At 44.1% G+C, this 12,127-nt stretch overlaps 2 protein-coding genes across 3 annotated transcripts in view; one reads left to right on the top strand and one right to left on the bottom strand.

Moving 5' to 3' along the window:
- Positions 1-4,136, bottom strand: part of paics (phosphoribosylaminoimidazole carboxylase, phosphoribosylaminoimidazole succinocarboxamide synthetase) — a 29,835-nt gene extending 25,699 nt beyond the window's left edge. Inside the window, exons 1-4 of one of the 2 annotated variants that reach the window (XM_085970458.1) lie at positions 3,847-4,136; positions 3,350-3,385; positions 1,751-1,948; positions 1,494-1,672 (exon numbers count right to left, since the gene is read on the bottom strand). In XM_085970458.1, coding sequence (XP_085826584.1) covers positions 1,494-1,672; positions 1,751-1,948; positions 3,350-3,365 — 393 coding nt within the window. In that variant the 5' untranslated portion in view covers positions 3,366-3,385; positions 3,847-4,136. Of the gene's footprint in view, positions 1-1,493; positions 1,673-1,750; positions 1,949-3,349; positions 3,386-3,490; positions 3,539-3,846 lie in introns of those variants that run through there. The other variant, XM_085970467.1, reaches the window with a different exon arrangement.
- Positions 4,137-4,238: 102 nt separating this feature from the next.
- The window catches only part of ppat (phosphoribosyl pyrophosphate amidotransferase), a 95,090-nt gene continuing 87,201 nt past the window's right edge, over positions 4,239-12,127 (top strand). Inside the window, exon 1 of the mRNA XM_085970445.1 lies at positions 4,239-4,509. Within this exon, the coding sequence (XP_085826571.1) occupies positions 4,382-4,509 (128 nt within the window). The 5' untranslated portion in view covers positions 4,239-4,381. The remainder of the gene's footprint in view (positions 4,510-12,127) is intronic.

The following is a 12,127-nucleotide window of genomic DNA, read 5'->3' as shown; positions in this document are numbered from 1 at the left end:
CCACTCCAGAGCCTGGAGCATAAAATCTAAGCTGGCTGTGCAGAACTGAGGGAGTGTTGCACTGTTGGAGGTGCCGTCTTTTAGAGGAAATATTAAACAGAGGCCCCTGTCTGCCCTTTCAGGTGGATGCAAGCTATTTTGAAGCAGAGCAGGGGAGGTCAGTGCTCTGATCAACATTTACCCCTCAACCAATATCACAAAAAAAAATTCTGGTCATTATCTCATGGCTGTTTGAGAGCTTGTTGTACACAAATTGGCTGCTGCGTTTCCTACATTACAACAGTGACTACACGTCAAAAGTACTTTATTGGCTTATAAAAGGTGCTATATAAATGCAAGTCTTTCTTTCAAATCATTTAATTTGTCATACGCAACTTTGATTATAAGCTTAAGTCCTACGGAGCACAGAGATCTCAAGTAAAAACTGTTCTTTTCCAGCTATTTGCAAGTTAAAGCAATAGTTGTTACTTTACTTTCACAATACTATACACCCAATTCATCCAACAATGTAACTTTCCAATTTTAAGTGGAAAGCTCATCACTTTTGTCCACTATCTCCATTAGGTCACCCGAACCACGAAACTGGGATTTACTTGTTAGCTCCAAAGTAAACTAGAAATCCACCTAACTGAGAATTAGAGGGCAAACTATCTCAGAACTTCAATACACTGTTCAGTAATCTGAGAATTTCACAGGGATGTGTACACAGTATTTGGGGTAATTAAACTACAAGAAAACTAATGGCAGACTGAACTCAAAAGGTGAAGCAAGTTCATATTTGCGATCAGCACCCAGCCATTTACGTCTAAATCAGGTGGTGATCTGCTGAGAAAATTATATTTGATCAGGAGGTATTTTTTTTTATTCATTCACAGGATGTGGGAGTCACTGGCAAGGCCTGCCCTTGAGAAGGTAGTGGTCAGCCACCTTCTTGAACCACTGCAGTGTGTGGTGAAGGACTTAGGCAAATCTTTATAGGGAAAAATGAAGGAAACACATGTTTTGCTGTTGCAGGGGTGGGGAGTTTTATTTGTATGAGCTTCACCCTTTCTTCTCAGTCACATTAGAATCTTACAGCACAGGAGGTAATTTGGCCATTTCCTGGTTGCCCAGCTGAGAAAGAATACCAGAACACATCATTTGGTCACAAGATAGCTGTTTATATTAGTGTGTCACTCCTATTTAGCAATATTATGGTGTAAAAGATATGATTGCGAGCAAAAATTCAACATTCCCTAGAAAGCAATCAATTCCGTGGAGGCAAAGAACCAAGAGTTTTATCAAGTAATAAAACTCTGAACATTACATCAAAAGGGTAGATGTCCCCCTAGAATCAAAATGTATTTTTACTGATGGGATCAGACTCGATGTTGTACTGCACAGAGAAAGCTTCATCACAATGTTTCTTCACGTAACTAGAGAAAAAAATTGAATGGCTATAAAAACACTTCAACCACATCATCAGGTTGATAGACACTAAATGTTACAGCTACCTTAAAGAACATCTCCATCTTTGGAGGGCAGAACTTATATCCTTCTTTTACACCAGGATTTCTCTTCAGAAAAGAGCCAGTGGCAATTCTTCGACAGACCCACTCAATAGGAATCATTTGACAGTTAGCTGCCACAAATGCCGTTTCTCCATGCTGTTTCTCAAATGCAGTTTTTATGCCTTTAAAAAAAAACATTAATATGAATACCCAAAAAGTTCCACCCCTCCAAAAAGACTACAGTAGCAAAGTCTTCTTACCAGCATCCTGCAGCAATTTGAAGATAGAAACAGTGGTTTTGGTAGATATCGCAGCCTTGCCCACCATCTGATCTTTCCTGGCTGCATTTCCAGCTGTAATCTGGTCCTTGGACTGAATCAATACTTGTCCTGGACAATCCAGCAGTTCATACACTTCCTTGGTCTTTCCTTCATTCAGTTTTTTGCCAATTTTCAGTTCTGAAGGAATGTTTAATACAGTATTAAAACGGTCATTGGATGAAAATCGAATGCTTAAGAGTCATAACGGCACAGAAGGAGGCCATTCGGCCCATCGAATCCGTGCCGGCTCTCTATAGAGCAATTGATACAAGAAAAAAACGGTGTTTTTACATCAGGCTGAGCACGGTGCCGCGTTACAGGAGTTTACCAAATGAAATTCACCTGGGAACCAGAGACTGGAAGGATGTACGGGCGGTGCCACATCCCACAGCTGCAGCAGCAGTCGAGGGTTAGCTCTGAACAGGTCATTTGATTTTATACCATCGGCGGGTTGTGCAATAGTGAGCAGTCTCGCACCGCTCAAGTGTTAAGAAAGCAACTAGTCCCCCTCCCACCTTTAATGACATTTTAACAGGAATAATCTGGGAAACCTTTTCAAAACATAGAAGATAGGAGCAGGAGTAGGCCATTAAGCCTCTCGAGCCTGCTCCGCCATTCAATGAGATCATGGCTGATCATCTAAACTCAGTACCCTGTCCCTGCCTTCTCCCCATATCCCTTGAGCCTTAAGAAATATATCTAACTCCTTCTTGAATATATTTAATGAATTGGCCTCAACTGCCTTCTGTGGTAGAGAATTCTACAGGTTCACCACTCTCTGGGTGAAGAAATTCCTCCTCATCTCTGTCCTAAATGGCTTACCCCTTATCCTTAGACTGTGTCGCCTGGTTCTGGAATCCATGACCTTCAGGAACATCCTTCCTGCATTTAGTCTGTCTAGTCTGGTTAGAATTTTATAAGTTTCAATGAGAAACCCTCTCATTCTTCTAAACTCCAGCAAGTATAAGCCCAATCGACCCAATCTCTCCTCATACGTCATTCCTGCCATCCCAGGTGAATCTTCTCTGCACTCCCTCCAGGGCAAGAACATCCTTCCTCAGATAAGGTGACCAAAACTGCACACAATACTCAAGGTGTGGTCTCACCAAGGCCCTGTACAACTGCAGCAAGACATCCTTGTTCCTGTACTCGAATCCTCTCGCAACGAAGGCCAACATACCATTTGCCTTCTTAACCACCTGCTGCACCTACATGCTTACCTTCAGCGACTGGTGCACAAGAACACCCAGGTCTCATTGCACTTCCCCTTCTCCCAATCTAATACCATTCAGATAATAATCTGTCTTCCTGTTTTTGCCACCAAAGTGGATAACCTCGCATTTATCCACGTTATATTGCATCTGCCCAATCACCCAACCTGTCCAAATCATACTGGAGTTTCTCGGCATCCTCCTCACAGCTCACACGCCCACCCAGCTTTGTGTCGTCTGCAAACTTGGGAGATATTACAAAAGGTGGCGTTAAGCGACATGAGCTAGTACCAATTAATCAAATACGAGAATTTTTATTTTCACTCACCTCTAGCTTTCTCCATCTTGGGTAAACTTTACAAACCTGAAACATTTTAAAACAGTCTTTAGATTGTGTAAAAAAAGACACGTGAAATCAAAACTATGCGCTTTGCAATCTGCGCAGCCGCAGACATCTCAATTCACTTACTTTTAATACATTTATTTATAGTAACAAATCAACTGCAGCTTAGTCGGCGGGTTTGCACCGAAACAGAATCAGTGACACCGCACCTTGTCAAAACCGCAGATACAGAGGTTTCACAATTCAAACACAAGACATACTCGCATAGCTGCGATTACAGTTCCCGAGGACGCACGATGCGCTCGCCGATTTCGGCGAAGGCCGCTGAGCCCCAGCCCGGGGTTACCTGCGGGTTACCCGCCGCCCAAGCCCGGGGTTACCCGCTATTTACCCGCCGCCCCAGCCCGGGGTTACCCGCTATTTACCCGCCGCCCCAGCCCGGGGTTACCCGCTATTTACCCGCCGCCCCAGCCTGGGGTTACCTGGCGCCGTTGATCACCGGGACTCGCGCTTCCAACCACCACACGTTCAGCTTCGGAACCTTCCGAATTTAAACTTCGGAAGAATCGGCTCCCGCGTCCAGATTACTGCCACTGGGGGTCAAAGGACAAGATGCACCAAAATGATACGGAGGGGAGGGGCCATGAACAAAAGTAATCTGTTCGCATAAAGAGGGGACAAAGTATATTTAAATATCTATATTCTGATTTGAATTATGTTATATATTATTCAATAGATAATAAAGTTAAAGGATCATAGCGATATCTCCGCAACAAATTAGATATTGTTACATTCTCTGGCACCCTGAACTCCTTTGCAGTTTGGTGCGGTCCAGCTGGCTGGGAGCAGAAGCACACGTGCGCGCGGCGGTTGTGGTTGAGGTTCGGCTGCAGCGAGTTTGTTTTTTAATATTAAGCGTGGTATCGGGTGGGGCAATTTTTTTTTGCTGCCCTCCAGTTATTATTGAAATAGCAGACGTTCAGAGCGGCGGCCCGGTCAAGATTCTCCAGAGGAATTATGGAGTTTGAAGAGTCGGGGATCGGTGAGGAATGCGGCGTGTTCGGTTGTGTCGCCACTGGTAAGTGGCCGACTCACTTGGACGTGCCTCACGTGATCGCCCTGGGGCTGGTGGCGCTGCAGCACAGGTAACGAGGGAGAGAGCAGTATGGCAATATGGTTCTCTGTAAACTTTCATGCCAATAAAGCATTTGAATTTGAATTGAATTGATAAGGGCGGACAAGCCGCTCCCAAATGCATCGTGATAACATAGAAACATAGAAGATAGAAGCAGGAGTAGGCCATTCAGCCCTGCTCTGCCATTCAGCGAGATCATGGCTGATCATCCAAACCCTAGCACCCGGTCCCTACATCGACAGCCATCCCACCCAAGCCCTATCCCTGTAACCCCATAACCCCACGTATTTAATCCCCCCTAACACTAAGGGCTAATTTTTATCATGGCCAATCAACTGAACCCGCACATCTGTGTAGACTGTGGGAGGAAACCGGAGCACCCGGAGGAAACCCACGCAAACACGGGGAGAATGTGCAAACTCCACACAGACAGGCACCCGAGGCCGGATTTGAACCCGGGTCCCTGGCGCTGTGAGGCAACAGTGCTAACCACTATGCCACCGGAGGAGCAGTTTGCAAAGACATTTTTGTTCCAGAGTTTCTTCAAACTGATTTTTTTTGGTGGGTGGGGAGGTAATTTAGATACAAATAAAATATGTAATTGTCGGCTCTTGCTCAGTGCCTAGCACCCTCGCCTCTGAGTAAGGTTGTGCCAAGTCCCACTCCAGGGACTTGAGCACAAAAATCTAGGCTGACACTCCATTGCAGTGCTGAGGGAGTGCTGCACTGTCGGAGGTGCCGTCTTTCGGATGAGACATTAAAGATCCTATGGCACTATTTTGAAGAAGAGCAGGGGCGTTATCCTCTGTGTCCTGGCCAGTATTTATCCCTCAACATCACTAAAAACATTATCTGGTCATTATCACATTGCTGTTTGTGGGAGCTTGCTGTGCAAAAAATTGGTTGCCGCGTTTCCTACATTACAATATAGTGACTACACGTCAAAAGTACCTCATTGGCTGTAAAGCGCTTTGGGATGTCTGGTGGTCATGAAAGGCGCTATATAAATACAAGTCTTTTTTCTTTATCTCAATTTGGGGGGGGGGGTTCGCAAGAGAAGTACTGCACTGACTTTGTATTTACTACATTACAACAGTGACTACACTTTAAAAAAAAAGTACTTCATTGGTTCTAAAGCGTTTTGGAACGGCCTGAGGTCGTGAAAGGCAATATAAATGCAAGACTTTTTTTTACAAACATGCTGTTTAATAGTACAAAACAAAAGCAAAATACTGCAGATGCGGGAAATCTGAAATAAGAACAGAAAATACTGGAATCACTCAGCAGGGCAGACAGCTTCTGTGGAGAAAAGGAGGTAGGGTTAACGTTTCAGGTGGACGACCTTTCATCAGAACTCCAGTTTAATAATGTTGGATGTGGTATCGAGGCAAAATTATGCTAGGTTTTTCTGCCTGTTCTTCCTCCAGGAAACAAAAAAAAAGTTGTCCAGCAGTTTAGTGCCAACACAGTCCTCTTAGTTACTCATTGAGTGACTCCCTTTACACAAGAGGTACTTAACTAAAATAATCAATGTTAAAACATAACCTTTGCAGATTTGTCAGTGCATTGACTAAAATACATTTGGGAGCATTTTATCTGAATAGTACTTTGTATTTTAGTATGCTAAACTCTCTCTCAATTCTCAGGCTGCTTGTCTGACATCCCGTACTGGATGAGCAAAAATTTTCTCCAACTAAATAATGGGAAGATCAAAGCCATTGTTTTTGGTCCCTGCCACAAACTCTGTTCCCTAGCCACTGACTCCATCCCTCACCCTAGCAACTGTCTGATGCTGAACCAGACCTTTTGCAATCTTGGTGTCATATTTGACCCCAAGATGAGCTTCTGACCACTATCCCCGCCATCACTAAGACTGCCTATTTCCACCTCCGTAACATCGCCCGACTCCACCCCACCTCAGCTCATCTGCTGCTGAAACCCTCATCCATGCCTTTTGTTACCTCTAGACTTGACTATTCCAACACACTCCTGGCCGGCCTCCCACATTCTACCCTCCATAAATTTGAGGTCATCCAAAACTCAGCTGCCCGTGTCCTAACTCGCACCAAGTCCCGTTCACCCATGACCCCTGTGTTCGCTGGCCTACATTGGCTCCTAGTCTGGTGATGCCTCAATTTTAAAATTCTCATTCTTGTTTTCAAATCCCTCCATGGGTTCGCCCCTCCCTATCTCTGTAATCTCCTCCAGCCCCACAACCCTCCGAGATATCTGCGTTCCTCCAATTCTGGCCTCTTGAGCATCCTTGATTTTAATTGCTCCATCATTGCCGGCAGTGCCTTCTGCTGCCAAGGCCCTAAGCTCTGGAATTCCCTCCCTAAACATCTCTGCCTCTCTACCTCTCTTTCCTCCTTTAAGATGCTCCTTAAAACCTGCCTCCTTCATCTGCCCTAATGTGGCTCGGTGTTAAATTTTGTTTGATAACACTCCTGTGAAGCGCCTTGGGACGTTTTACTATATTAAAGGTGCTATATAAGTTGTTGTTGAGTCATATACAAAGGAAGTGAATGAAAAGTTGATTTGGTGCATTGGAATTCTGTGCTTGGATGAGGTGTGCATTTATAAATGACTAATTTTTGTTATCCTTAACCTTTAGCATAATGTTCTGACTATATCTTGTGTTAAAATCCCCTACCCATTCTAGCATTATAGAATTTACAGCACAGAAGCAGGCCATTCGGCCCAACTGGTCCATGTTGGTGTTATGAGCCTCCTCCTAACCTACTTCATCGAACCCTATCAACATATCCTTCTATTCCTTTCTCACTCATGTTTATCTAGCTTCTCCTTAAATGCATCTATACTATTCGCCTCAACTACTTGTAGCGAGTTCCACATTCTGCATTCTTTACATAACTGTTCTGAATAGAATTTGAGAGGAAGATATGCAAATGAGGACCAAATTTTATCAAAACTGTTGGTGCTGTGAACAAGCTTCTGCAGGATCAGAATCTTTCATACTGAGACCGTGTAGATGATTCAGAAAGGCTTCTAGCACCAGTTACTTGCAGTGGTCTGATGCAAGATATACCATTTGTGAATTTCTTTTAAAATTCAAATGTAACACACTACATGATGAAAATAGTTAAATTAAAACTGACTGCAGTTGAGTATTTTTTACTTTATGAAGCTCACTATGAAATCAATGGACAGTTGGAATGCTACTTAATGTCAATATAATTACAGGAAACTTTGTGCTATCCGGCACCGACGGGACCGAGCTGCTGCCGTTCCCTCAAAACTGCCGTACACTCCAGAGCTAATGTTGAAACATACAGAGATTTTCATCTCCGTATGAATCAACAAACCCTGTTGCTTAGCAACAGCCTCTAAACAGTCGGCAAGCGTCTCTGTAGCGTCTCTAGCTGAAGCTGTTGCTTAGCTACAGACGTTGCAGTGCTTGACTTCAAAAAAAGCAAAGAAAAGAAACGAAAAGAATAAAAAACGGCTCCTGATTTTTGCCGGTGGCTCGAGCTTGCCGGACGGTTCGCCTCCGGATAACACAAAGTTTCCTGTAATGGGCTACATACTGGGTAGCAATTATGCATGGCCTATATTACATTGAGTGCATCACGAGTAATGTATTTTTTTAATATCCTACTGAATTGAACCATTTGCATATGTATTTAATAGAGTATAACAAACAGCACTGGCTCCCATCTGGTGCTCACTTGTTTCCCAGGTTTACGACATGATATGGGATCTCACTAAGCAGGTTCTGCATTGAAATGTTCCTCTATTGAACACTTTACACATTGTATACTGTGTATACCATTACCAGCATTAAGAAGTAAATACATCCTTTTGCTATTTGTTGAGTGGCGATATTTCATACAGCATGGTCGTACAGCACGTTCTATCTATATATCTGCTTTTAAAATTGGGCAATAACTTTAGTATAGACATATATATTGGAGCTTTAATGGAAATTAAAGTCTAGAAAGGATACTTTATGTTCAGCAAACCATGCAGTAAATGATTCTGAGATTGGTTTTAGTTTTGCTGGGTCCAAACACTAGATCAGCTCTCAAGCTGGTCTATGGTCATGACCCCTATTAATATAAATGGTGGCACTCTGCGATACGTGGCTTCTCCTCATCAATGATGTTATCAGAGTGGACGGGGAGACTATCTGATGCAGGGAATTTTGTGTATATTTGCTGACTATATTTCATCTGGTAGATGCTCATTGTATACTTTTAACAAAAAATTATCCTTCACACCAGCGTGTAAACCAGATTAACCCCAATGATCTATCTTTTGGCCCCCTTTTCCTCATCTAAATGTTGCCCCTTGGTAACATCATTTACAGACATGGGATCAGCTTCCATATGTGCGCAAATGACACCCAACTCTACTTCACTACCATCTCAGTCAACCCGTCCGCTGCCTTTGTGCTTCAGACTACTTGTCCAACATCCAGTCTTAAATAAGTCCTCCAGCTCAACATTGGGAAGACTGAATATTTTGGCCTTTTTAAACTTCCACTCTATTGCTTTGATTCCATCTCTCTCCCTGACCACTGTCTCAGGCTGAATCAGACAGTTTACATTCTTGACGTCTTGTACAGCTCTGAGTGGAGCTTCAAACTCCATATTACAGATTGCTTTCTTCCACTGCAACGTTGCTTGCCTCAGCCCTTCTGCTACTGAAACCTTTATATATGCCATTGTCTTCTGGGCCTGACTATTCTAACACTCTCCTTGCTGGATTCCCATCCTTCACCCTCCTTAAAGACCAACTTGTACAAAAACTCTGCTGCACCATGCCCCATTCACCAATCACACTAATCCTTGTCCTAATTTTTAAGTCGCACCATGTCCTCGTCAATGTTCCCTCTAAGCTATGCGGCTACGCAGCTGTCTGCTGGTCCTGGGCAGCCCGGGATTGGCTTTTCAAATGTGAAGTTTTGTGCAAAACTTTGAGTGGGCCACGTACCCAAAAAAAATTAGGGCCAACATTGGTCCTTGCCCCATGTTATTTCTCTTCTCCCCCGCCACCCCCCCCCCCCGGAAATCTTTTTTCTTCTAACTCCGATTTAGATTTCGCTCAGTCCTCATCATTCAGCTGTCTAGGTCCTTTTTGGAATTCCCTCTACAAATTCCTTCGCCCCTCTTGCAGTTCAAAAATGTCCTCAAAACTAATTTTTTTCAACTATGCTTTCGGTCAGGCCTCTGAACCTCTTCTTTCCTGACACTCTATTCATTTTCCATACATGTGCTGTGAAGCTGCTTTATAAGTGCAACCTGATCTTTGTAATATGCATGTGATTCAGGATCTAGAAGGATGCATGTGATTCAGGATCTAGATGGCATAGTTTTCAAATTTGTGCATTTGAGGTTGTTTCCTGCAGTGATAGATTCAAAATTTGATTACATTTGAAATATTGAAAATGGTAGCATGATACGTACAAGGATTTTTTTCCAACTTCTGAGATTTGCCATTGAGGTCACATTCACAGATTTCACAAGCTATCCTTTCACTGTATAGGTCCGATAGTCCCGATATTAGTGCAAAGGCAGGATCAGAGCGGGGGTGGGGGGTTGCGTGCACGAAACCAGGAAGAAAACTTAGTGGGTCGTTTTATCCAATTTCAAGTCGCCTCGTTAATTTTTCCTTCTGGGTTTCGCGTCTCCAAGCTGCACAGCGGGTGTGATGTGCACACGCATGACACAATCTCAAGAACATAAGAAGTAGGAGCAGGAGTAGGCCATACAGCCCCTCGAGCCTGCTCCGCCATTCAATAGGATCATGGCTGATCCAAACCTAGACTCACGTCCACTTCCCTGCCCGCTCCCCGTAACCCCTAATTCCCTTATCAGCTAGGAAACTGTCTATCTCCGTTTTAAATTTATTTAATGTCACAGCTTCCACAGCTCTCTGAGGTAGCAAATTCCATAGATTTACTACCCTCTGAGTGAAGAAGTTTCTCCTCATCTCAGTTTTGAAACAGCAGCCCCTTATTCTAAGATTATGTCCCCTAGTTCTAGTCTCACCCATCAGTGGAAACATCTTCCCCGCATCCACCCGATCAAGCCCCCTCACAATCTTATATGTTTCGATAAGAGCGCCTCTCATTCTTCTGAATTCCAATGAATAGAGGCCCAACCTACTCAACCTTTCCTCATAAGTCAACCCCCTCATCTCCGGAATCAACCGAGTGAACCTTCTCTGAACTGCCTCAAGAGCAAGTATATCTTAAATATGGAAACCAAAATTGTACGTAATATTCCAGGTGTGGCCTCACACCCTGTATAACTGAAGCAAGACTTCCCTGCTTTTATACTCCATCCCCTTTGCAATAAAAGCCAAGATTCCATTGGCCTTCCTGATCACCTGCTGTACCTGCATACTAACCTTCTATGTTTCATGCACCAGGGCCCCCAGATCCCTTTGTACCGCAGCACTTTGCAGTTTCTCTCCATTTAGATAATAACTTGCTCTTTGATTTTTTCTGCCAAAGTGCATAACCTCACACTTTCCAACATTATATTCCATCTGCCAAATTTCTGCCCACTCACTTAGCCTGTCTATGTCCTTTTGCAGGTTTTTTATGTCCTCCTCAAGTCAGCTATTTAAAGGGCCGCTGCAAAAATGGAATTTGGAGGAGCTAGAAGGTATTTAACATGGATTCACGATGAGCAAGGCCAGCACCCAGATTCAATGATACTTTCTTGAATTGCTACTGGGTACAGTCAGGTGCAGGAGGGACATAATTTTACCCAGCAATGGCAGGAAGAAACCTTCATTTTTTCCTGTGAGTCACTAGCTGAACCTTCGAGCTACTGTATTAGGGCAACCCAAGTAGCAGTGCACTTGGCTGGTCTGGCCTTGGGTGCCCCATCATCCTATTGCTTGTCTTCCTCATCCTCTTCCTTCAATGTTCTCATCAGATGATGATTGATGATGCCTTGGTCAGCCTCCACCTCTAATCCTCTTTGCTGTGCAATGTTGTGCAGGACGCAGCACACCACTATCATTCCAGACATCCTCGCTGGCGAGTACTGAAGGGCGCTTCCTGACCTAATTAGGCACCTGAACTGTATCTTAAACATTCCGATGGCTTGCTCGATGACACACCTGGTGGTCATGTGGCTTTCATTGTAGCACTCTTGCGCCTCACTTGTGGGGTTCCTCACAGGTGTCATTAGCTAAGTTTGAAGGAGGCATCCCTTGTCTCCTATTAGCCAGCCTTTAATTCTGTTTCCTGGTACAAAGCCGTTTGGAACGTTGGACTGCTGCAGTATAAAAGCATCATGACAGCTCCCAGGGAATCTGTCGCACACCTGCATGGACCTCTTGTGGTTGCACACCAGCTGTGCAATGATGGCATGAAATCCCCTGCAGTTGATGAAACCCCCTGGTTGATCTGGTGGCCCTCAGATTTCTACATGTGTGAAATTGATACCTGTACCTGTGGAAAGCCAGCCAGTGACGCAAATCCGACTACCCGCTCGTTCTGGCTATTGTTGCAGGGGAAGTTGACATGAGTTGACGTCCTGGCAAACAACCCATCCATGACCTGCCTTTTACATTTATGCGCAGTCGACTGAGAGACCCTCGAGATGTCTCCGGTGGTACACTGGAAGGAGCCAGAGGCAGAGAAATTG

This window comes from Somniosus microcephalus, chromosome 2, assembly GCF_052327205.1.
Source record: "Somniosus microcephalus isolate GS21.2 chromosome 2, FLI_Smic_1.0, whole genome shotgun sequence".
Classification (NCBI taxonomy): Eukaryota; Metazoa; Chordata; class Chondrichthyes; order Squaliformes; family Somniosidae; genus Somniosus; species Somniosus microcephalus.
Note: the sequence above shows the minus strand (reverse complement) of the source record. Positions and strands in the feature narration are given on the sequence as shown.